Source organism: Oncorhynchus gorbuscha, unplaced genomic scaffold (assembly GCF_021184085.1).
Source record: "Oncorhynchus gorbuscha isolate QuinsamMale2020 ecotype Even-year unplaced genomic scaffold, OgorEven_v1.0 Un_scaffold_1329, whole genome shotgun sequence".
NCBI classification, from domain to species: Eukaryota; Metazoa; Chordata; class Actinopteri; order Salmoniformes; family Salmonidae; genus Oncorhynchus; species Oncorhynchus gorbuscha.
In genome coordinates this window covers 1-23,134 of record NW_025746137.1, presented here as the reverse complement: position 1 = coordinate 23,134, position 23,134 = coordinate 1, and the positions used below count along the sequence as shown (strand labels likewise).

The 23,134-nt window shown below is 50.1% G+C and overlaps 1 protein-coding gene and 1 long non-coding RNA gene across 2 annotated transcripts in view; one reads left to right on the top strand and one right to left on the bottom strand.

Moving 5' to 3' along the window:
* The window catches only part of LOC124022299 (ADP-ribosylation factor-like protein 6-interacting protein 1), a 30,213-nt gene extending 12,018 nt beyond the window's left edge, over positions 1 to 18,195 (top strand). Inside the window, exons 3-6 of the mRNA XM_046337224.1 lie at positions 5,797 to 5,916; positions 11,370 to 11,487; positions 11,772 to 11,856; positions 16,481 to 18,195. Of these exons, the coding sequence (XP_046193180.1) occupies positions 5,797 to 5,916; positions 11,370 to 11,487; positions 11,772 to 11,856; positions 16,481 to 16,599 (442 nt within the window). The 3' untranslated portion in view covers positions 16,600 to 18,195. The remainder of the gene's footprint in view (positions 1 to 5,796; positions 5,917 to 11,369; positions 11,488 to 11,771; positions 11,857 to 16,480) is intronic.
* Positions 12,685 to 20,944, bottom strand: LOC124022300. The gene is made up of 3 exons (XR_006836357.1): positions 20,836 to 20,944; positions 20,619 to 20,746; positions 12,685 to 12,885 (listed from the first exon to the last, which is right to left on the bottom strand). It is a non-coding gene; the product is annotated as an uncharacterized LOC124022300 (long non-coding RNA).
* Positions 20,945 to 23,134: the final 2,190 nt, after the last annotated feature.

Here is a 23,134-nt window from a genome sequence, read left to right as displayed (position 1 = left end):
TAGAGTGTAGAGGCGGCAGGGTAGCCTAGTGGTTAGAGTGTAGAGGCGGCAGGGTAGCCTAGTGGTTAGAGTGTAGAGGCGGCAGGGTAGCCTAGTGGTTAGAGCGTAGAGGCGGCAGGGTAGCCTAGTGGTTAGAGCGTAGAGGCGGCAGGGTAGCCTAGTGGTTAGAGCGTAGAGGTGGCAGGGTAGCCTAGTGGTTAGAGCGTAGAGGTGGCAGGGTAGCCTAGTGGTTAGAGCGTAGAGGTGGCAGGGTAGCCTAGTGGTTAGAGCGTAGAGGTGGCAGGGTAGCCTAGTGGTTAGAGCGTAGAGGTGGCAGGGTAGCCTAGTGGTTAGAGCGTTGGGCCAGGGAACTGAAAGGGTGACTATTTGGGGTGGCAGGGTAGCCTAGTGGTTAGAGCGTTGGGCTAGTAACTAAAAGGGTGACTATTTGGGGCAGCAGGGTAGCCTAGTGGTTAGAGCATTGGGCCAGGGAACTGAAAGGGTGACTATTTGGGGTGGCAGGGTAGCCTAGTGGTTAGAGCGTTGGGCTAGTAACTAAAAGGGTGACTATTTGGGGCAGCAGGGTAGCCTAGTGGTTAGAGCGTTGGGCTAGTAACTAAAAGGGTGACTATTTGGGGCAGCAGGGTAGCCTAGTGGTTAGAGCGTAGAGGTGGCAGGGTAGTCTAGTGGTTAGAGTGTAGAGGTGGCAGGGTAGCCTAGTGGTTAGAGTGTAGAGGTGGCAGGGTAGCCTAGTGGTTAGAGTGTAGAGGTGGCAGGGTAGCCTAGTGGTTAGAGCGTAGAGGTGGCAGGGTAGCCTAGTGGTTAGAGCGTTGGGCCAGGGAACTGAAAGGGTGACTATTTGGGGTGGCAGGGTAGCCTAGTGGTTAGAGCGTAGAGGTGGCAGGGTTAGTAACTAAAAGGCTAGTAACTAAAAGGGTGACTATTTGGGCTAGTAACTAAAAGGCTAGTAACTAAAAGGGTGACTATTTGGGGCAGCAGGGTAGCCTAGTGGTTAGAGCGTTGGGCCAGGGAACTGAAAGGGTGACTATTTGGGGTGGCAGGGTAGCCTAGTGGTTAGAGCGTAGAGGTGGCAGGGTAGTCTAGTGGTTAGAGTGTAGAGGTGGCAGGGTAGCCTAGTGGTTAGAGCGTAGAGGTGGCAGGGTAGCCTAGTGGTTAGAGCGTTGGGCCAGGGAACTGAAAGGGTGACTATTTGGGGTGGCAGGGTAGCCTAGTGGTTAGAGCGTTGGGCTAGTAACTAAAAGGGTGACTATTTGGGGCAGCAGGGTAGCCTAGTGGTTAGAGCGTTGGGCCAGGGAACTGAAAGGGTGACTATTTGGGGTGGCAGGGTAGCCTAGTGGTTAGAGCGTTGGGCTAGTAACTAAAAGGGTGACTATTTGGGGCAGCAGGGTAGCCTAGTGGTTAGAGCGTTGGGCTAGTAACTAAAAGGGTGACTATTTGGGGCAGCAGGGTAGCCTAGTGGTTAGAGCGTTGGGCTAGTAACTAAAAGGGTGACTATTTGGGGTGGCAGGGTAGCCTAGTGGTTAGAGCGTTGGGCTAGTAACTAAAAGGGTGACTATTTGGGGTGGCAGGGTAGCCTAGTGGTTAGAGCGTTGGGCCAGGGAACTGAAAGGTTTGCTGGATTGAATCCCCCGAGCTGACAAGGGAAAGAAATCTGTCGTTCTGCCCCTGAACAAGGCAGTTAACACACTGTTCCTAGGCAGTCATTGAAAATAATTTGTTCTTAACAGACTTGCCTAGTTAAATAAAACATGTAATAAATATTTAGATCTATTTAATCAATAAGGGATGTTATATTTCTTGACAAGCAAGCAGCTCCAGGTCCTCCAGAATTGTCTTCGCATGTTAAAATGCATTTCCTGCAGTTCCACACATTATGCCTCTCTTGATGGGGGTATTTTGAAGACACAGTATAAGTGAAAGGCCCCCTAAGTGCACATGTCTCTGCCCCATAGCAACATGTGTTGATCCAGGAAGTTAGCGAGCTTCCTACAGTAACACATTCTGATAACTTCCTGCATCATATTTTGCTATGGGGCAGAGACATTTGCAGTTTCATGCTTTTCTACATACACATTTTGTCATGAGTCTTGAGATATTTTGTCGTTTTTAAAGGGTAAGTTGACCTAAAAATTCTACATTTCCCAAGGGATTCCATACATTGACTAGTTAGGTGGACTTTCCAGTTCTAGACGCCATGGGGAGAAGGCAAAGAGGTCCAAATAAAAGGGTCACGTGACTCGTGGTGTTTTGTTGTGCACTAGCTCTACTCCGTTAGTCAGAGCGATTGAGAAACCTGGGAATTGTGGACAAATTATTTTGTTTTATTGGAAGCATATGGCCAAATGAGCCCCCCCCCCCCCCCCCCAAAAAAATATATATATATAATCAAAAGTATTATAGGTTTTGAGACAGGAAATGTGTTCTTTTCCACCTAAAGTGATCAGTATTATTTTATGTGACCGACTGCAATAACATTGGAGATGGGTAACAACTGTGCATGTGTGTTCTCAGTCCGTGGCTTTCAGAAGGAACAAAATGTCACTGTTTTCCTTTTGAAAGAGACCGATACAGATGTGTGTAGTAGCCTAAGCACTTCATCAACGACGATGACTACAATTCAGAAATGCTGGGGAGAACACGTAGAACTCTGACAGCTCTAGCTTCTGTATTCTCGTGTGGGGGGAACACGTAGAACTCTGACATCTCTTGCTTCTGTATTCTCGTGTGGGGGGAACACGTAGAACTCTGACAGCTCTAGCTTCTGTATTCTCGTGTGGGGGGAACACGTAGAACTCTGACAGCTCTAGCTTCTGTATTCTCGTGTGGGGGGAACACGTAGAACTCTGACAGCTCTAGCTTCTGTATTCTCGTCTGGGGGGAACACGTAGAACTCTGACAGCTCTAGCTTCTGTATTCTCGTGTGGGGGAACACGTAGGGCTCTAGCTTCTGTATTCTCGTGTGGGGGAACACGTAGAACTCTGACAGCTCTAGCTTCTGTATTCTCGTGTGGGGGGAACACGTAGAACTCTGACAGCTCTAGCTTCTGTATTCTCGTGTGGGGGGAACACGTAGAACTCTGACAGCTCTAGCTTCTGTATTCTCGTGTGGGGGGAACACGTAGAACTCTGACAGCTCTTGCTTCTGTATTCTCGTGGGCTGGAGGGTGCTGTTGAAGTATGTCGTTTCTTCATTGCAGTTTGAGTGGATCTTATTGTGTTGTAACCGTTGCACCATATCATGTAGACAGCCAGTTAGCAGATGTGTCCTGTCTTTATGACACGGGGTTGAAGGAGATAACCGATAGTAATTGAGTCATCTTACATTGCAGAATACACAGAATTAAAATAAAAGGTTTTGCATTTAAATTATTTAGGATCATGTCTACTTATCAATCTATAATGTCTGTGTTGGCTAGCCATGGTTTATTTGTATGGCAACATGTCATGCTTTGAACAACTCTATAGCCTTGCATGGAATGCATGGTCCCAGGAACCCTCTGGTGTAGTCCTATTAGTGTGGAATGCATGGTCCCAGGAACCCTCTGGTGTAGTCCTATTAGTGTGGAATGCATGGTCCCAGGAACTCCCTGGTGTAGGCCTATTAGTGTGGAATGCATGGTCCCAGGAACCCTCTGGTGTAGGCCTATTAGTGTGGAATGCATGGTCCCAGGAACCCTCTGGTGTAGTCCTATTAGTGTGGAATGCATGGTCCCAGGAACTCCCTGGTGTAGGCCTATTAGTGTGGAATGCATGGTCCCAGGAACTCCCTGGTGTAGGCCTATTTGTGGAATGCATGGTTCCAGGAACTCCCTGGTGTAGACCTATTAGTTTGGAATGCATGGTCCCAGGAACCCTCTGGTGTAGGCCTATTAGTGTGGAATGCATGGTCCCAGGAACTCCCTGGTGTAGGCCTATTAGTGTGGAATGCATGGTCCCAGGAACCCTCTGGTGTAGGCCTATTAGTGTGGAATGCATGGTCCCAGGAACCCTCTGGTGTAGGCCTATTAGTGTGGAATGCATGGTCCCAGGAACCCTCTGGTGTAGGCCTATTAGTGTAATGCATGGTCCTAGGAACCCCCTGGTGTAGGCCTATTAGTGTGGAATTCATGGTCCCAGGAACTCCCTGGTGTAAGCCTATTAGTGTGGAATGCATGGTCCCAGGAACTCCTTGGTGTAGGCCTATTATCGTGGAATGCATGGTCCCAGGAACCCTCTGGTGTAGGCCTATTAGTGTGGAATGCATGGTCACAGGAACTCCTTGTTGTAGGCCTGTTATCGTGGAATGCATGGTCCCAGGAACCCCCTGGTGTAGGCCTATTAGTGTGGAATGCATGGTCCCAGGAACTCCCTGGTGTAGGCTTATTATCATGGAATGCATGGTCCCAGGAACCCCCTGGTGTAGGCCTATTAGTGTGGAATGCATGGTCCCAGGAACTCCCTGGTGTAGGCCTATTATCATGGAATGCATGGTCCCAGGAACCCCCTGGTGTAGGCCTATTAGTGTGGAATGAATGGTCCCAGGAACCCCCTGGTGTAGGCCTATTAGTGTGGAATGCATGGTCCCAGGAACTCCCTGGTGTAGGCCTATTAGTGTGGAATGCATGGTCCCAGGAACCCCCTGCTGTAGTAACGCTAGGCTACTGTCTTCACTTCTCCCTGTGTAACTAATCAGTAACGCTAGGCTACTGTCTTCTCTTCTCCCTGTGTAACTAATCAGTAACGCTAGGCTACTGTCTTCTCTTCTACCTGTGTAACTAATCAGTAACGCTAGGCTACTGTCTTCTCTTCTCCCTGTGTAACTAATCAGTAACGCTAGGCTACTGTCTTCTCTTCTCCCTGTGTAACTAATCAGTAACGCTAGGCTACTGTCTTCTCTTCTCCCTGTGTAACTAATCAGTAACGCTAGGCTACTGTCTTCTCTTCTCCCTGTGTAACTAATCAGTAACGCTAGGCTACTGTCTTCACTTCTGTCCAGAAAAAACTTGCATCTGTGATTTGTGAATAAGGGTCATACATGCACTTTTTATGTAAAAGGCCACTCAAAAATGTGTAGTTTTGTCACAACTAGGGATCTGTGGCATTTTGTTTTGAGGGAGCGTGCAATTGGCATGCTGACTGCAGGAATGTCCACCAGAGCTGTTACTAGAGAATTTAATGTTAACTTCTCTACCATAAGCCGCTTCAAAGTCAAATCAAATCAAATTTATTTATATAGCCCTTCGTACATCAGCTGATATCTCAAAGTGCTGTACAGAAACCCAGCCTAAAACCCCAAACAGCAAACAATGCAGGTGTAAAAGCACGGTGGCTAGGAAAAACTCCCTAGAAAGGCCAAAACCTAGGAAGAAAGTCATTTTAGAGAATTTGGCAGTACGTCCAACCGGCTTCACAACTGCAGACCGTGTGTATGGCGTCGTGTGGTTGAGCGGTTTGCTGATGTCAACACTGTGAACAGAGTGCCCCTCGGTGGGGTAATGGTACGGACGACGAACACACTTTCATTTTATCGGACGGGCATTTTGAATGCTCAGAGAGACTGTGATGAGATTGAGGCCCATTGTCATGCCATTCATAGGGCCTAATGAATTTATTTCAAGTGACTGATTTCCTTATTTGAACAGCAACTCTGTAAAATCTAATTGTTGCATGTTGCGTTTTTATATTTTTGTTCGGTATAGTAAATGTAGCTTTTCAGAACCCTTGATAGAATACCTAATTTCTCTGGTGTCCGCTTGTTTTGACTTACTGTGGAATTGAGACATCTGACCCTCTCTCTCTTTCCCCCCCTTCCTCCAGGATGATCTACTACCTGGACCCCTCGGTGCTGACCGGCCTGTCCTGCACTGTCATGCTGCTGTGTCTGGCTGACTACCTGGTGCCTACCCTCGCACCCCGCATCTTCGGATCCAACAAGTGGTGAGAGCCTGGGGGTATATCTGGGGTGGAGGGTGGGTGTATCTGGGGTGGAGGGTGGGTATAGCTAGGGTGGGTATATCTAGGGTACAGGGTGGGTATAGCTGGGGTGGAGGGTGGGTATAGCTGGGGTGGGTATATCTAGGGTGGAGGGTGGGTATAGCTGGGGTACAGGGTGGGTATAGCTGGGGTGGAGGGTGGGTATAGCTGGGGTGGAGGGTGGGTATAGCTGGGGTGGAGGGTGGGTATAGCTGGGGTGGAGGGTGGGTATAGCTGGGGTGGAGGGTGGGTATAGCTGGGGTACAGTGTGGAGGGTGGGTATAGCTAGGGTACAGTGTGGAGGGTGGGTATAGCTGGGGTGGAGGGTGGGTATATAGCTGGGGTGGAGGGTGGGTATATAGCTGGGGTGGAGGGTGGGTATATAGCTGGGGTGGAGGGTGGGTATATAGCTGGGGTGGAGGGTGGGTATAGCTGGGGTGGGGGTGGGTATATAGCTGGGGTGGGGGTGGGTATATAGCTGGGGTGGGGGTGGGTATATAGCTGGGGTACAGGGTGGGTATATAGCTGGGGTGGAGGGTGGGTATATAGCTGGGGTGGAGGGTGGGTATATAGCTGGGGTGGAGGGTGGGTATATAGCTGGGGTACAGGGTGGGTATATAGCTGGGGTACAGGGTGGGTATAGCTGGGGTGGAGGGTGGGTATATAGCTGGGGTATAGCTGGGGTGGAGGGTGGGTATAGCTGGGGTGGAGGGTGGGTATATAGCTGGGGTGGAGGGTGGGTATATAGCTGGGGTGGAGGGTGGGTATATAGCTGGGGTGGAGGGTGGGTATATAGCTGGGGTGGAGGGTGGGTATATAGCTGGGGTGGAGGGTGGGTATAGCTGGGGTGGAGGGTGGGTATATAGCTGGGGTATAGCTGGGGTGGAGGGTGGGTATAGCTGGGGTGGAGGGTGGGTATATAGCTGGGGTGGAGGGTGGGTATATAGCTGGGGTGGAGGGTGGGTATAGCTGGGGTGGAGGGTGGGTATATAGCTGGGGTGGAGGGTGGGTATATAGCTGGGGTGGAGGGTGGGTATATAGCTGGGGTGGAGGGTGGGTATATAGCTGGGGTAGAGGGTGGGTATATCTGGGGTGGAGGGTGGGTATATAGCTGGGGTGGAGGGTGGGTATATAGCTGGGGTGGAGGGTGGGTATATAGCTGGGGTGGAGGGTGGGTATATAGCTGGGGTGGAGGGTGGGTATATAGCTGGGGTGGAGGGTGGGTATATAGCTGGGGTGGAGGGTGGGTATATAGCTGGGGTGGAGGGTGGGTATATAGCTGGGGTGGAGGGTGGGTATATAGCTGGGGTGGAGGGTGGGTATATAGCTGGGGTGGAGGGTGGGTATAGCTGGGGTGGAGGGTGGGTATATAGCTGGGGTGGAGGGTGGGTATAGCTGGGGTGGAGGGTGGGTATAGCTGGGGTGGAGGGTGGGTATATAGCTGGGGGGTATAGCTGGGGTGGAGGGTGGGTATAGCTGGGGTGGAGGGTGGGTATATAGCTGGGGTGGAGGGTGGGTATATAGCTGGGGTGGAGGGTGGGTATAGCTGGGGTGGAGGGTGGGTATAGCTGGGGTGGAGGGTGGGTATATAGCTGGGGTATAGCTGGGGTGGAGGGTGGGTATAGCTGGGGTGGAGGGTGGGTATATAGCTGGGGTGGAGGGTGGGTATATAGCTGGGGTGGAGGGTGGGTATAGCTGGGGTGGAGGGTGGGTATAGCTGGGGTGGAGGGTGGGTATATAGCTGGGGGTATAGCTGGGGTGGAGGGTGGGTATAGCTGGGGTGGAGGGTGGGTATATAGCTGGGGTGGAGGGTGGGTATAGCTAGGGTACAGGGTGGAGGGTGGGTATATAGCTGGGGTGGAGGGTGGGTATATAGCTGGGGTGGAGGGTGGGTATATAGCTGGGGTGGAGGGTGGGTATAGCTGGGGTGGAGGGTGGGTATAGCTGGGGTGGAGGGTGGGTATATAGCTGGGGTGGAGGGTGGGTATATAGCTGGGGTGGAGGGTGGGTATATAGCTGGGGTGGAGGGTGGGTATATAGCTGGGGTGGAGGGTGGGTATAGCTGGGGTGGAGGGTGGGTATATAGCTGGGGTGGAGGGTGGGTATATAGCTGGGGTGGAGGGTGGGTATATAGCTGGGGTGGAGGGTGGGTATAGCTGGGGTGGAGGGTGGGTATATAGCTGGGGTGGAGGGTGGGTATAGCTGGGGTGGAGGGTGGGTATATAGCTGGGGTGGAGGGTGGGTATATAGCTGGGGTGGAGGGTGGGTATATAGCTGGGGTGGAGGGTGGGTATATAGCTGGGGTGGAGGGTGGGTATAGCTGGGGTGGAGGGTGGGTATATAGCTGGGGTGGAGGGTGGGTATATAGCTGGGGTGGAGGGTGGGTATATAGCTGGGGTAGAGGGTGGGTATAGCTGGGGTGGAGGGTGGGTATATAGCTGGGGTGGAGGGTGGGTATAGCTGGGGTGGAGGGTGGGTATATAGCTGGGGTGGAGGGTGGGTATAGCTGGGGTGGAGGGTGGGTATAGCTGGGGTGGAGGGTGGGTATATAGCTGGGGTGGAGGGTGGGTATAGCTGGGGTGGAGGGTGGGTATATAGCTGGGGTGGAGGGTGGGTATATAGCTGGGGTGGAGGGTGGGTATAGCTGGGGTGGAGGGTGGGTATATAGCTGGGGTGGAGGGTGGGTATATAGCTGGGGTGGAGGGTGGGTATATAGCTGGGGTGGAGGGTGGGTATATAGCTGGGGTGGAGGGTGGGTATATAGCTGGGGTGGAGGGTGGGTATATAGCTGGGGTGGAGGGTGGGTATAGCTGGGGTGGAGGGTGGGTATATAGCTGGGGTGGAGGGTGGGTATATAGCTGGGGTGGAGGGTGGGTATATAGCTGGGGTGGAGGGTGGGTATATAGCTGGGGTGGAGGGTGGGTATATAGCTGGGGTGGAGGGTGGGTATAGCTGGGGTGGAGGGTGGGTATAGCTGGGGTGGAGGGTGGGTATATAGCTGGGGTGGAGGGTGGGTATATAGCTGGGGTGGAGGGTGGGTATAGCTGGGGTGGAGGGTGGGTATAGCTGGGGTGGAGGGTGGGTATATAGCTGGGGTGGAGGGTGGGTATATAGCTGGGGTGGAGGGTGGGTATATAGCTGGGGTGGAGGGTGGGTATATAGCTGGGGTGGAGGGTGGGTATATAGCTGGGGTGGAGGGTGGGTATAGCTGGGGTGGAGGGTGGGTATATAGCTGGGGTGGAGGGTGGGTATATAGCTGGGGTGGAGGGTGGGTATAGCTGGGGTGGAGGGTGGGTATATAGCTGGGGTGGAGGGTGGGTATATAGCTGGGGTGGAGGGTGGGTATATAGCTGGGGTGGAGGGTGGGTATAGCTGGGGTGGAGGGTGGGTATATAGCTGGGGTGGAGGGTGGGTATATAGCTGGGGTGGAGGGTGGGTATATAGCTGGGGTGGAGGGTGGGTATATAGCTGGGGTGGAGGGTGGGTATAGCTGGGGTGGAGGGTGGGTATATAGCTGGGGTGAGGGTGGGTATATAGCTGGGGTGGAGGGTGGGTATATAGCTGGGGTGGAGGGTGGGTATATAGCTGGGGTGGAGGGTGGGTATATAGCTGGGGTAGAGGGTGGGTATATAGCTGGGGTGGAGGGTGGGTATATAGCTGGGGTGGAGGGTGGGTATATAGCTGGGGTGGAGGGTGGGTATATAGCTGGGGTGGAGGGTGGGTATATAGCTGGGGTAGAGGGTGGGTATATAGCTGGGGTGGAGGGTGGGTATATAGCTGGGGTGGAGGGTGGGTATATAGCTGGGGTGGAGGGTGGGTATAGCTGGGGTGGAGGGTGGGTATATAGCTGGGGTGGAGGGTGGGTATATAGCTGGGGTACAGTGTGGAGGGTGGGTATAGCTGGGGTGGAGGGTGGGTATATAGCTGGGGTGGAGGGTGGGTATATAGCTGGGGTGGAGGGTGGGTATATAGCTGGGGTGGAGGGTGGGTATATAGCTGGGGTGGAGGGTGGGTATATAGCTGGGGTAGGAGGGTGGGTATATAGCTGGGGTGGAGGGTGGGTATATAGCTGGGGTGGAGGGTGGGTATATAGCTGGGGTAGAGGGTGGGTATATAGCTGGGGTAGAGGGTGGGTATATAGCTGGGGTAGAGGGTGGGTATATAGCTGGGGTGGAGGGTGGGTATATAGCTGGGGTGGAGGGTGGGTATATAGCTGGGGTAGAGGGTGGGTATATAGCTGGGGTGGAGGGTGGGTATATAGCTGGGGTAGAGGTGGGTATATAGCTGGGGTGGAGGGTGGGTATATAGCTGGGGTGGAGGGTGGGTATATAGCTGGGGTGGAGGGTGGGTATAGCTGGGGTGGAGGGTGGGTATATAGCTGGGGTAGAGGGTGGGTATAGCTGGGGTGGAGGGTGGGTATATAGCTGGGGTAGAGGGTGGGTATAGCTGGGGTGGAGGGTGGGTATATAGCTGGGGTAGAGGGTGGGTATAGCTGGGGTAGAGGGTGGGTATAGCTGGGGTACAGGGTGGGTATATAGCTGGGGTAGAGGGTGGGTATATAGCTGGGGTAGAGGGTGGGTATAGCTGGGGTGGAGGGTGGGTATATAAGGTAGAGGGCCTGGGTGGGTAGCTGGGGTAGAGGGTGGGTATATAGCTGGGGTAGAGGGTGGGTTATCTGGGGTAGAGGGTGGGTATAGCTGGGGTATTGAGGGACTGGGTATATAGCTGGGGTGAGGGTGGGTATAGCTGGGGTGGAGGGTGGGTATAGCTGGGGTAGAGGGTGGGTATATAGCTGGGGTAGAGGGTGGGTATATGGGGTAGAGGGTGGGTATAGCTGGGGTGGAGGGTGGGTATATAGCTGGGGTAGAGGGTGGGTATAGCTGGGGTAGAGGGTGGGTATATAGTGGGGGTGGGTATATAGCTGGGGTAGAGGGTGGGTATAGCTGGGGTAGAGGGTGGGTATATAGCTGGGGTGGAGGGTGGGTATATAGCTGGGGTAGAGGGTGGGTATAGCTGGGGTAGAGGGTGGGTATATAGCTGGGGTAGAGGGTGGGTATATCACACACACTGGGTCTATTTCAGTGTCTGGCAGTGAGTTCTGCTGGTTCATAAGCCCATGTTCTGACCTGAGCCTGAAATGGGTAGTTGTGGCTCAGCAGAAAGGAAGGTCACTTCCCCAACTGCCTTATCAGATATCATATGGCCCCATTGATGGACTCCTCTCATTCTGCTGAGCTGGTTCTGATCAAGTGTTCTTGTTCAGATGGATGGAGAGATGTAGGGATAGTTGTTGACTGAATAAAACCACTGGTCTTGGATATAATGGTAATAATATCACTCTCCTCCTCCTTCCTCTCTTTTCCTTCCTCCCCTCTCCTCCTCTCTCTTTCTCCTCCCCTCTTTCTCCCTCTCTCCAGGTCTTCAGAGCAGCAGCAGCGTTTCCATGAGATCTGTGGTAACCTGGTGAAGACTCAGCGTCGCATCCTGGGCTGGTGGAAAAGACTCTTCTCGCTCAAGGAGGAGAAACCCAAGATGGTACACACACACCGAGACCCACTTTAGCGCTGTCGTCTGTTTTAGAACTGGGTCTGTCTGTCTGTTTTAGAACTGGGTCTGTCTGTCTGTTTTAGAACTGGGTCTGTCTGTCTGTTTTAGAACTGGGTCTGTCTGTCTGTTTTAGAACGGGGTCTGTCTGCCTGTTTTGGAACGGGGTCTGTCTGCCTGTTTTGGAACGGGGTCTGTCTGCCTGTTTTGGAACGGGGTCTGTCTGCCTGTTTTGGAACGGGGTAGTGATGTCTCTTCCGGTTGTCTTCCCACAGTACTTTGCGTCTGTGATCAGCAGTCTGGTGACGGTGGCCTGGATGGGACAGCAAGTCCACAACCTTTTCCTCACCTACCTGATCGGTAAGTACCAGCACCTGTCTACCTGCCTGTACCTGTACCCTACCTACTTACCTACATGCACACTACCTACCGTATCTACATGTACACTACTGACCTACCTGTACCCTACCGACCCATCTGTAGCCTACCGATGTACCTGTACCCTACCGACACCCTACCTACCTGTACCCTACCTACCTACCTGTACCCTACCGACCTACCTACATTGCCCGTACCCTACCGACCCATCTGTAGCCTACCGATGTACCTGTATTCACACCCTTTGACTGGATTAAAATGGACTAAATTGAGATTTTGTGTCTCTGATCTACACATTATACGCCATGATGTCAAAGTGGAATTAAGTTTATTTTAATTAAGGAATAACTATTCAACCCCTTTTTTGTTATTGCAAGCCTAAATAAGTTCAGGAGTAAAAAATGTCCTTTTCACAAGTCACATAAGTTGCATGGACTCACTCTGTGTGCAATAATAGTGTTTAACATATTTTAGAATGACTACCTCAACTTTATGTAATAGATATCTGTCAGGTCCCTCAGTCAAACACTGGTTCAACCACAAGGACCAGGGAGGTTTCACAATGCCTCGCAAAGAAGGCCCCCTTATTGGTCGATGGGTGAAAACAACAACAAAAAATGGCAGTAATCGAATGTCCCTTTTTGAGCATGGTCAAGTTATTAATTACACTTCAATACACCTAGCCACTACAAAGATACAGGCGTCCTTCAGGGAACTCAGTTGCCGGAGAGGAAGGAAACCACTCGATTTCACCATGGTGATCTTTAAACCCGTTAGTTTAATGGCTGTGAAAGGAGAAAACTGACCTAAACAACACAGCAATCCACTAAAGTAATAGTGCAAAAAATGTGGCAAATCAATTCACTTTTTGTCCTGAATATGAAGTTTTAATGTTTGTTTGGGGCAAACTGAATGGAGCGAAGTACAGGCACAATCCTAGAGGAAAACCTGGTTCAGTCTGCGTTCCACCAAGCACTGGGAGACGAATTCACCTTTCAGCAGGACAATAATCTAAAACACAAGGCCAAATATACACTGTATAAGAAGACGTTGAATGTTCCCGAGTGGCAGTTTCGACTTAAATCTACTTGACAATCTATGGCAATACTTGAAAGGTTTAACAACCAAGTTGACAGAGCTTGAAGAATTTTGAAAATAATCATGCGCAAATATTGTAGAATCCAGGTGTGTAAAGCTCTTAGACTTACCCAGAAGCACTCACAGCTCTTAGAGACTCAGCCAACCTGTACTAAACCCACCTGGGCTAATGGCTAACTCAGCCTACATGTACTAAACCCACCTGGGCTAATGGCTAACTCAGCCAACCTGTACTAAACCCACCTGGGCTAATGGATAACTCAGCCAACCTGTACTAAACCCACCTGGGCTAATGGCTAACTCAGCCTACCTGTGCTAATGGCTAACTCAGCCAACCTGTACTAAACCCACCTGGGCTGTGGCTAACTCAGCCAACCTGTACTAAACCCACCTGGGCTGATGGCTGGCTGGGCTAATGCCAACCTGCTAAACCCACCTGGGCAATGCCAACCTGTACTAAACCCACCTGGGCTGATGGCTAACTCAGCCAACCTGTACTAAACCCACCTGGGCTGATGGCTAACTCAGCCAACCTGTACTAAACCCACCTGGGCTAATGGCTAACTCAGCCAACCTGTACTAAACCCACCTGGGCTAATGGCTAACTCAACCTACCTGTGCTAATGGCTAACTCAGCCAACCTGTACTAAACCCACCTGGGCTAATGGCTAACTCAGCCAACCTGTACTAAACCCACCTGGGCTGATGGCTAACTCTGCCTACCTGTACTAAACCCACCTGTAAACCTACCTGGGCTAATGGCTAACTCAACCTGTACTAAACCCACCTGGGCTAATGGCTAACTCAGCTAACCAACTAAACCCACCTGTACTAAACCCACCTGGGCTAATGGCTAACTCAGCCAACCTGTAAAACCTACCTGGGCCTGTACTAAACCCACCTGGGCTAATGGCTAACTCAGCCAACCTGTACTAAACCCACCTGGGCTGATGGCTAACTCAGCCAACCTGTACTAAACCCACCTGGGCTGATGGCTAACTCAGCCAACCTGTACTAAACCCACCTGGGCTAATGGCTAACTCAGCCAACCTGTACTAAACCCACCTGGGCTGATGGCTAACTCAGCCAACCTGTACTAAACCCACCTGGGCTGATGGCTAACTCAGCCAACCTGTACTAAACCCACCTGGGCTAATGGGGCTAAACTCAGCCAACCTGTACTAAACCCACCTGGGCTGATGGCTAACTCAGCCAACCTGTAGTAAACCCACCTGGGCTAATGGCTAACTCAGCCAACCTGTAGTAAACCTACCTGGGCTAATGGCTAACTCAGCCAAAAGGTCCCATGACTGTAGCTTACTCATTGCTGCATTATTTCACACAGTCCTGGTGTTCTGAGTTCAAACAATCAGGTTAATACAAGCAAGAGTATTTAGGTCCAATCAGGTAGCCTAGTGGTTAGAACATTGAGCCAGTAACTGAAAGGTTGCTGGATCGAATCCCTGAGCTAAAAATATGTCGTTCTGCCCTTGAACAAGGCAGTTAACCCGCTGTTCCCCGGTAGGCCGTCATTGTAAATAAGAATTTTTTCTTAACTGACTTGCCTAGTTAAATAAATAAAATACAATCGGTTGTATTCTGGTGTGTGACATTGTAGCTGCTCTCTCTCCTGCTTTCTCCTGTTGCTATAGTAATAATTACAGTGACCGTTAAAACCACCTGACACCATTAGAGAAGTGACCACATAGGAAGGATGTACGAAGGTTGACAGAAACGGAAGTCCTTGAGCATGTTCCAAATGGCACCCTTTTCTCTATAGGGCTCTGGTCCAAAGTAGTGCACTACATGGGGAATAGGGTGCCATTTGGGATACACACCCTGTCAGTTTATGGATCAAGTCAAATTCTGACTCAAATGTTACTTGGTTTATACTTGTCTTTGCATACCAGGCCAGCACAACAAGTATTGATTGGCACCTTATTCTAACTATATAGTGCACTACTTTTGACTAGGGCCTATTGGGGGTAGTGGACTATATAGGGAATAGGGTGCCATTTTAGACCGAGACCCAGCATTAACTATATATTCCAAACATCACCGGAGACCTTGGCTAATTATTGGTCTGACTGCGTAGCTGTAACAGACAAGCACAAGGCCCCATAGCCAGCTGATAGCTGTTCAGTAGTCAGTGCATTGTCATCCTGCAACTGTAAAATACCACCAAGAGAAAGGGTTATACATCATAGGATCACTCCCTATTAGGGGAACCCCATAGGGTTCTGGTCAAAAGTAGTGCACTACATAGGGTGCCCTTTGGGAGGCAACCCTAGTCTCTTTACCCAGTTCACCAGACAAACTGTCCTACAGAATCCTGACTTGTTTATATATATGATGAGACATTGTTCCACTAAACGTGGAGTAGATTGTTTTAATAGACCCGTTAGGAACCAAACTGCACAGTGGTGGAGGGACTAACCTGAGCTTGTCCAATAAGAGGCTCGTTTTGCTACAGTATGCACTAATGAAAACAGCCCTTTAAGCAGTATGCTGTTTAGTTAGTCCACACATTTCTTGTTAACAAACTATAGTTTTGGCAAGTTGGTTAGGACATCAACTTTGTGCATGACACAAGTAATTTTTTCAAAAATTGTTTACAGACTATCATTCACTGTATCGTTATTCCAGTGGTTGAGGTTTACATACACTAAGTTGACTGTGCCTTTAAACAGCTTGGAAAATTCCAGAAAATTGTGTCATGGCTTTAGAAGTTTCTGATAGGCTAATAGACATCATTTGAGTCAATTGGAGGTGTAGCTGTGGATGTATTTCAAGGCGTCCTTCAAACTCAGTGCTTCTTTGCTTGACATCATGGGAAAATCAAAAGAAATCAGCCAAGACCTCAGAAACAAAATGGATGGCATCATGAGGGGAAATTGTGGATATATTGAAGCAACATCTCAACACATCAGTCAGGAAGTTGAAGCTTGGTTGCAAATGGGTCTTCCAAATGGACAATGACCCCAAGCATACTTCCAAAGTTGTGACAAAATGGCTTAAGGACAACGAAGTCAAGGTATTGGAGTGGCCATCAAAGGCCTGACCTCAATCCTATAGAACATTTGTGGGCAGAACTGAAAAAGCGTGTGCGAGCAAGGAGGCCTACAAACCTGACTCAGTTACACTAGCTCTGTCAGGAGGAATGGGCCAAAATTCACCCAACTTATTGTGGGAAGTTTGTGGAAGGCTACCTGATCAGTTTCACCCAAGTTAAACAATTTAAAGGCAATGCTCCCAAATACTAATTGTGTATGTAAACTTCTGACCCACTGGGAATGTGATGAAAGAAATAAAAGCTGAAATAAATCATTCTCTCTACTAATTATTCTGACATTTCAGTCTTAAAATAAAGTGGTGATCCTAACTAAGACAAGGAATTTTTATTCGGATTAAATGTCAGGAATTGCGAAACTGAGTTTAAATGTTTCTGGCTACGGCGTATGTAAACGTCAGACTTCAACTGTAGTGACTCTGTTTCCTTTGTTCCCAGTGAGTTTCCTGCTCCTGCTTCCTGGTCTGAACCAGCATGGCGTCATAAGCAAGTACGCTGGCATGGCCAAGAGAGAGATCAACAAACTGCTGAAACAGAAGGAGAAGAAGAACGAGTAGGAAGAAAGAGGTGAAGAAGAACGAGTAGGAAGAAAGAGGAGAAGAAGAGGGGATCTGAGAGATGAGACGAACGAGAGAGAAGAAGAAAATGAGAAACCCGTAGATCAAACGTAAAAGAAAAGGAGCTTCCACTAAGTACTTCTGTACTTCCTCAGTCTGCTCAGACCAACTCTACACACGCCCTCTCCCCCCTTGACCTCTGACCTGTCACCTAACCAACCAATCACCTGGCGGGATTTGTTTTTCAACAGGAAGTGTTTTTCCACCTATCCTCCTACGCATGCAGTCAGTCGCCATATCGGTCAAGGCTTTAGTTCACGAGTAGACCACACTGAAACATTACAACACACACATATGAACCCCCCCCACACACACACATGGCGGTGCCCCCAGCTGTGTCTCTCTAGGTGTTTACGATGCCAGTCTCTTATTATTACTTTTGAAGTCCGAGGAAAGACTACTGAACAGAAACCTCTAGCAATATTATTATTATTCCCTCCCCCCACACATAATACCATCACAATACAATATATAATCAAACTCAATCTCCCAGAGAGGATGGTTAGTGTAATGGACGTACTGATGGTAGGTAGTGTCAGTATTGTTTCAGGAGGCTGGGACACCGTTGTTGCTGCCATCGTTCCTTTAACTTTCAGATTCCTGCTTCTGTCTGTTTTTAAGATTGCACTGAAACCGTAGCAGAAACTGGAGTTTAGAGAAGCGGACCTATGTGACGCCTCCCACGTGACACCCCATTCCCTATGTAGTGCACTATCACTATAGGCCCTGGTCAACAGTAGTGCACTATCTAGGGAATATGGTGCTATTTAAGACACCGCCCTGTTGTGAGCTGACACTGGTTCAGAGGCACAGACCTAGGATCAGCGTAACCTGCCCCCTACCCTGACCTTACTGTCTAGTCCAGGGGATCTTTACCTTACTAGTCCCACTGCTGTTACGCTGCTAGCTGGACCTGCTAGTCCTTTATCTGTCCCTCCTCTATCCCTGTCTCACGACAGTCTAAACCCAGCTCACGTTCCCTGTTAGTTACTAATAACGCTGCTAGCTGGACCTGCTAGTCCTTTATCTGTCCCTCCTCTATCCCTGTCTCACGACAGTCTAAACCCAGCTCACGTTCCCTGTTAGTTACTAATAACGCTGCTAGCTGGACCTGCTAGTCCTTTATCTGTCCCTCTATCCCTGTCTCACGACAGTCTAAACCCAGCTCACGTTCCCTGTTAGTTACTAATAACGCTGCTAGCTGGACCTGCTAGTCCTTTATCTGTCCCCCCTCTATCTCTGTCTCACGACAGTCTAAACCCAGCTCACGTTCCCTGTTAGTGGGTGAACAATCCAACGCTTGATGAAATCTACTAATAACGCTATTGGCTGGACCTGCTAGAGTCCTTTCTGTCTCTCTATCCCTGTCTCTCTGGTCGGGGGGCCGATGATTGTAAATACGCCGATCCTCTTCCTATCTTTTATCTCTCTGTCTTGTCTGTTTATATTCTTTGCCTACTATCTCGCTGTTCCCCTCCTCCATGTCATCTGTCTGAGTTCTCTACAAAACAATGAATAAAGTCTGATGTAAATGAACATGGATGGTGGCTCGCTCATTGATCCTGCTTCCTAGTTTACCTTCTCGGGTGTTGAATGTTGACGTTGGGGAGGGAGGGAGGGAGGGGTGTTGAATGTTGTTGACGTTGGGGAGGGAGGGGTGTTGAATGTTGTTGGGGAGGGAGGGGTGTTGAATGTTGTTGGGGAGGGAGGGGTGTTGAATGTTGTTGGGGAGGGAGGGGTGTTGACGTTAGGGAGGGAGGGGTGTTGAATGTTGTTGACGGGAGGGAGGGAGGGGTGTTGAATGTTGTTGACGTTAGGGAGGGAGGGAGGGGTGTTGAATGTTGTTGACGTTAGGGAGGGAGGGAGGGTGTTGAATGTTGTTGACGTTGGGGAGGGAGGGAGGGGTGTTGAATGTTGTTGACGTTGGGGAGGGAGGAGGGAGGGGTGTTGAATGTTGTTGACGTTGGGGAGGGAGGGGTGTTGAATGTTGTTGACGTTAGGGAGGGAGGGGTGTTGAATGTTGACGTTAGGGAGGGAGGGGTGTTGAATGTTGTTGACGTTAGGGAGGAGGGGTGTTGAATGTTGTTGACGTTGGGGAGGAGGAGGTTGAATGTTGAATGTTGTTGTTGCGTTAGGGAGGGAGGGTGTTGAATGTTGTTGACGTTAGGGAGGGAGGGGTGTTGAATGTTGTTGACGTTGGGGAGGGAGGGGTGTTGAATGTTGTTGACGTTAGGGAGGGAGGGGGTTGAATGTTGTTGACGTTAGGGAGGGAGGGGTGTTGAATGTTGTTGACGTTAGGGAGGGAGGGAGGGTGTTGAATGTTGTTGACGTTAGGGAGGGAGGGAGGGGTGTTGAATGTTGTTGACGTTAGGGAGGGAGGGAGGGGGTTGAATGTTGTTGACGTTAGGGAGGGAGGGAGGGGTGTTGAATGTTGACGTTAGGGAGGGAGGAGAGGGGTGTTGAATGTTGTTGACGTTAGGGAGGGAGGGGTGTTGAATGGGACGTTAGGGAGGGAGGGGTGTTGAATGTTGTTGACGTTAGGGAGGAGGGAGGGGTGTTGAATGTTGTTGACGTTGGGAGGGAGGGGTGTTGAATGTTGTTGACGTTAGGGGGAGGGAGGGAGTTGTTGGTGTTGAATGTTGTTGACGTTAGGGAGGAGGGGTGTTGAATGTTGTTGACGTTAGGGGAGGGAGGGGTGTTGAATGTTGTTGACGTTAGGGAGGGAGGGAGGGGTGTTGAATGTTGTTGACGTTAGGGAGGGAGGGAGGGGTGTTGAATGTTGTTGACGTTAGGGAGGGAGGGAGGGGTTGTTGAATGTTGTTGACGTTGGGGAGGGAGGGGGTGTTGAATGTTGTTGACGTTAGGGAGGGAGGGGTGTTGAATGTTGTTGACGTTGGGGAGGGAGGGGTGTTGAATGTTGTTGACGTTGGGGAGGGAGGGGTGTTGACGTTAGGGAGGAGGGGTGTTGAATGTTGTTGACGTTGGGGAGGGAGGGGTGTTGAATGATGTTGACGTTAGGGAGGGAGGGGTGTTGAATGTTGTTGACGTTAGGGAGGGAGGGAGGGGTGTTGAATGTTGTTGACGTTAGGGAGGGAGGGAGGGGGTTGAATGTTGTTGACGTTAGGGAGGGAGGGAGGGGTGTTGAATGTTGTTGACGTTAGGGAGGGAGGGAGGGGTGTTGAATGTTGTTGACGTTAGGGAGGGGAGGGGTGTTGAATGTTGTTGACGTTAGGGAGGGAGGGAGGGGGTTGAATGTTGTTGACGTTAGGGAGGGAGGGAGGGGTGTTGAATGTTGTTGACGTTAGTGAGGGAGGGAGGGGTTTGAGACTGTACTGACTGCCCCCCCCCCCCAGGGCCAACCCTCCATGGTAAATGTCCTGTCAGACAGACGTGGTTAGGTAGTAGATGTACTGTTCTACTCCTGGCACACACACACCCTTTCAGTCTCCTATGCACACATTCTCTCACACAGTTCCCATTAATTCGTTATTTTATTAAGTGAAAAGCCCTAACAGTTCAGTGCTGTAAACACTCAGCCCAGATCTAACAGTTCAGTGCTGTAAACACTCAGCCCAGATCTGCCAGTTCAGTGCTGTAACACTCAGCCCAGATCTGCCAGTTCAGTGCTGTAACACTCAGCCCAGATCTGCCAGTTCAGTGCTGTAACACTCAGCCCAGATCTGCCAGTTCCAGTGCTGTAACACTCAGCCCAGATCTGCCAGTTCAGTGCTCTTCAGGGAGCAGGTTTATTAGTCTGAAGTGTTATTGCAGGGAGTTGTTCTGACTAGATGGAGTGTTATTGGACTGGTTTTGGTTGTATTTCACTGTTGTTGGACTGAACTGCACTCAGTTGGGTCAGAGGTGTGTGTGTGTGTGTGTGTGTGTGTGTGTGTGTGTGTGTGTGTGTGTGTGTGTGTGTGTGTGTGTGTGTGTGTGTGTGTGTGTGTGTGTGTGTGTACAGTTGAACTGTGTGTTTAGTAGAGTCGGAGGGAACAGCAGTCCGTCTCCCAGCGTCGTGTTGCCCACAGGACTCTCTCTCCAGACTGTCTCCTAGGGTTACCTGGACCTGCTGGAGTCCTGGTCTCACCTGAAACACGCACAAACAGCTGTGGTTCGTACAGGATACTGTGGGTTTACATGAGAACATGTAAGAAAGAGGAAAACAAAGTGTTTTACCTGTCAGTATATCATGTTGATGCCACAGTGTGGGTCTACCAGTGGGGTCGTGTGGTGAGGGAGAGGGGCTAGGACTCCTGTGCTCACTGCGATAGGTCGTCCAGTAGGGGTGGGCTCCTTGGGATTGGTCACCTCTCTCATGGCCTCGCCCTCGCGACACGAGACCAATTACTCTGACCCAGCCTATGAAGAACATTGCACTGGAGAGAGAAAGATATAGGGGGATGGAGAGAGAGAGAAGGTGCAGAAGGATAGAGGGGCCAGAGAGAGTAGAAGTATAGAGAAGGGGCCAGAGAGAGAAAAATAAGAATAGGGTTTTAGGGGGACAGCGAGGGAGAATAGGGGGCGAAATAGAAAGATACAGGGGATGAGTAGAGGAAGATACAGGGGATGAGTAGAGTAAGATACAGGGGATATGAGAGAAAGATACAGGGGATGAGTAGAGAGAGGGATACAGGGGATATGAGAGGAGGATACAGGGGATGAGTAGAGAGAGGGATACAGGGGATATGAGAGGAAGATACAGGGGATGAGTAGAGAGAGGGATACAGGGGATGAGTAGAGAGAGGGATACAGGGGATGAGTAGAGAGAGGGATACAGGGGATATGAGAGGAAGATACAGGGGATGAGTAGAGGAAGATACAGGGGATGAGTAGAGGAAGATACAGGGGATGAGTAGAGGAAGATGCAGGGGATATGAGAGGAAGATACGGGGGATATGAGAGGAAGATACGGGGGATATGAGAGGAAGATACGGGGATAGAGAGGAAGATACGGGGATAGTAGAGGAAGATACGGGGATGAGTAGAGGAAGATAGTAGAGGATACGGATGAGAGAGGAAGGAAGATACGGGGGATAAGTAGAGAGGAAGATACGGGGATGAGTAGAGGAAGATACGGGGATGAGTAGAGGAAGATACGGGGGATATGAGAGGAAGATACGGGGATGAGAGGAAGATACGGGGGATGAGTAGAGAAAGATACGGGGATGAGTAGAGAAAGATACGGGGATGAGTAGAGAAAGATACGGGGGATGAGTAGAGAAAGATACGGGGGATGAGTAGAGAAAGATACGGGGGATGAGTAGAGAAAGATACGGGGGATGAGTAGAGAAAGATACGGGGATGAGTAGAGAAAGATACGGGGATGAGTAGAGAAAGATACGGGGATGAGTAGAGAAAGATAATATGAGTAGAGAGAGAGATACGGGGATATGAGTAGAGAAAGATACGGGGATATGAGTAGAGAAAGATACGGGGGATGAGTAGAGAAAGATACGGGGGATATGAGTAGAGAAAGATACAGGGGATATGAGTAGAGAAAGATACAGGGGATATGAGAGAAAGATACAGGGGGATATGAGAGAAAGATACAGGGGATATGAGTAGAGGGGATATGAGATACAGGGATATGAGTAGAGGAGATACAGGGGATATGAGAGAAAGATACAGGGATATGAGAGAAAGATACAGGGGATGAGAGAGGAAGATACAGGGGATGAGTAGAGAGAGAGGATATGAGAGGAGGATATGGAGAAAGATACAGGGGATATGAGTAGAGGTAGATACAGGGGATATGAGAGAAAGATACAGGGGATATGAGAGAAAGATACAGGGGATATGAGAGAAAGATACAGGGGATGAGTAGAGAGAGGGATACAGGGGATGAGTAGAGAGAGGGATACAGGGGATGAGTAGAGGAAGATACAGGGGATGAGTAGAGGAAGATACAGGGGATGAGTAGAGGAAGATACAGGGGATGAGTAGAGGAAGATACGGGATGAGTAGGGAAGATACAGGGGATGAGTAGAGGGAAGATACAGGGGATATGAGAGGAAGATACAGGGGATATGAGTAGAGGAAGATACGGGGGAAGATACAGGGATATGAGGGAAGATAGGGGGAGGAGTAGAGGAAGATACAGGGGATGAGTAGAGGAAGATACGGGGGATAGTAGAGGAAGATACGGGGGATATGAGAGGAAGATACGGGGGATATGAGAGGAAGATACGGGGATGAGTAGAGGAAGATACGGGGGATGAGTAGAGGAAGATACGGGGGATGAGTAGAGGAAGATACGGGGATGAGTAGAGGAAGATACGGGGGATGAGTAGAGAAAGATACGGGGGATGAGTAGAGAAAGATACAGGGGATGAGTAGAGAAAGATACGGGGGATGAGTAGAGAAAGATACAGGGATATATAGAGAAAGATACAGGGGATATGAGTAGAGGAAGATACAGGGGATATGAGAGAAAGATAGGGATATGAGAGAAAGATACAGGGGATATGAGTAGAGA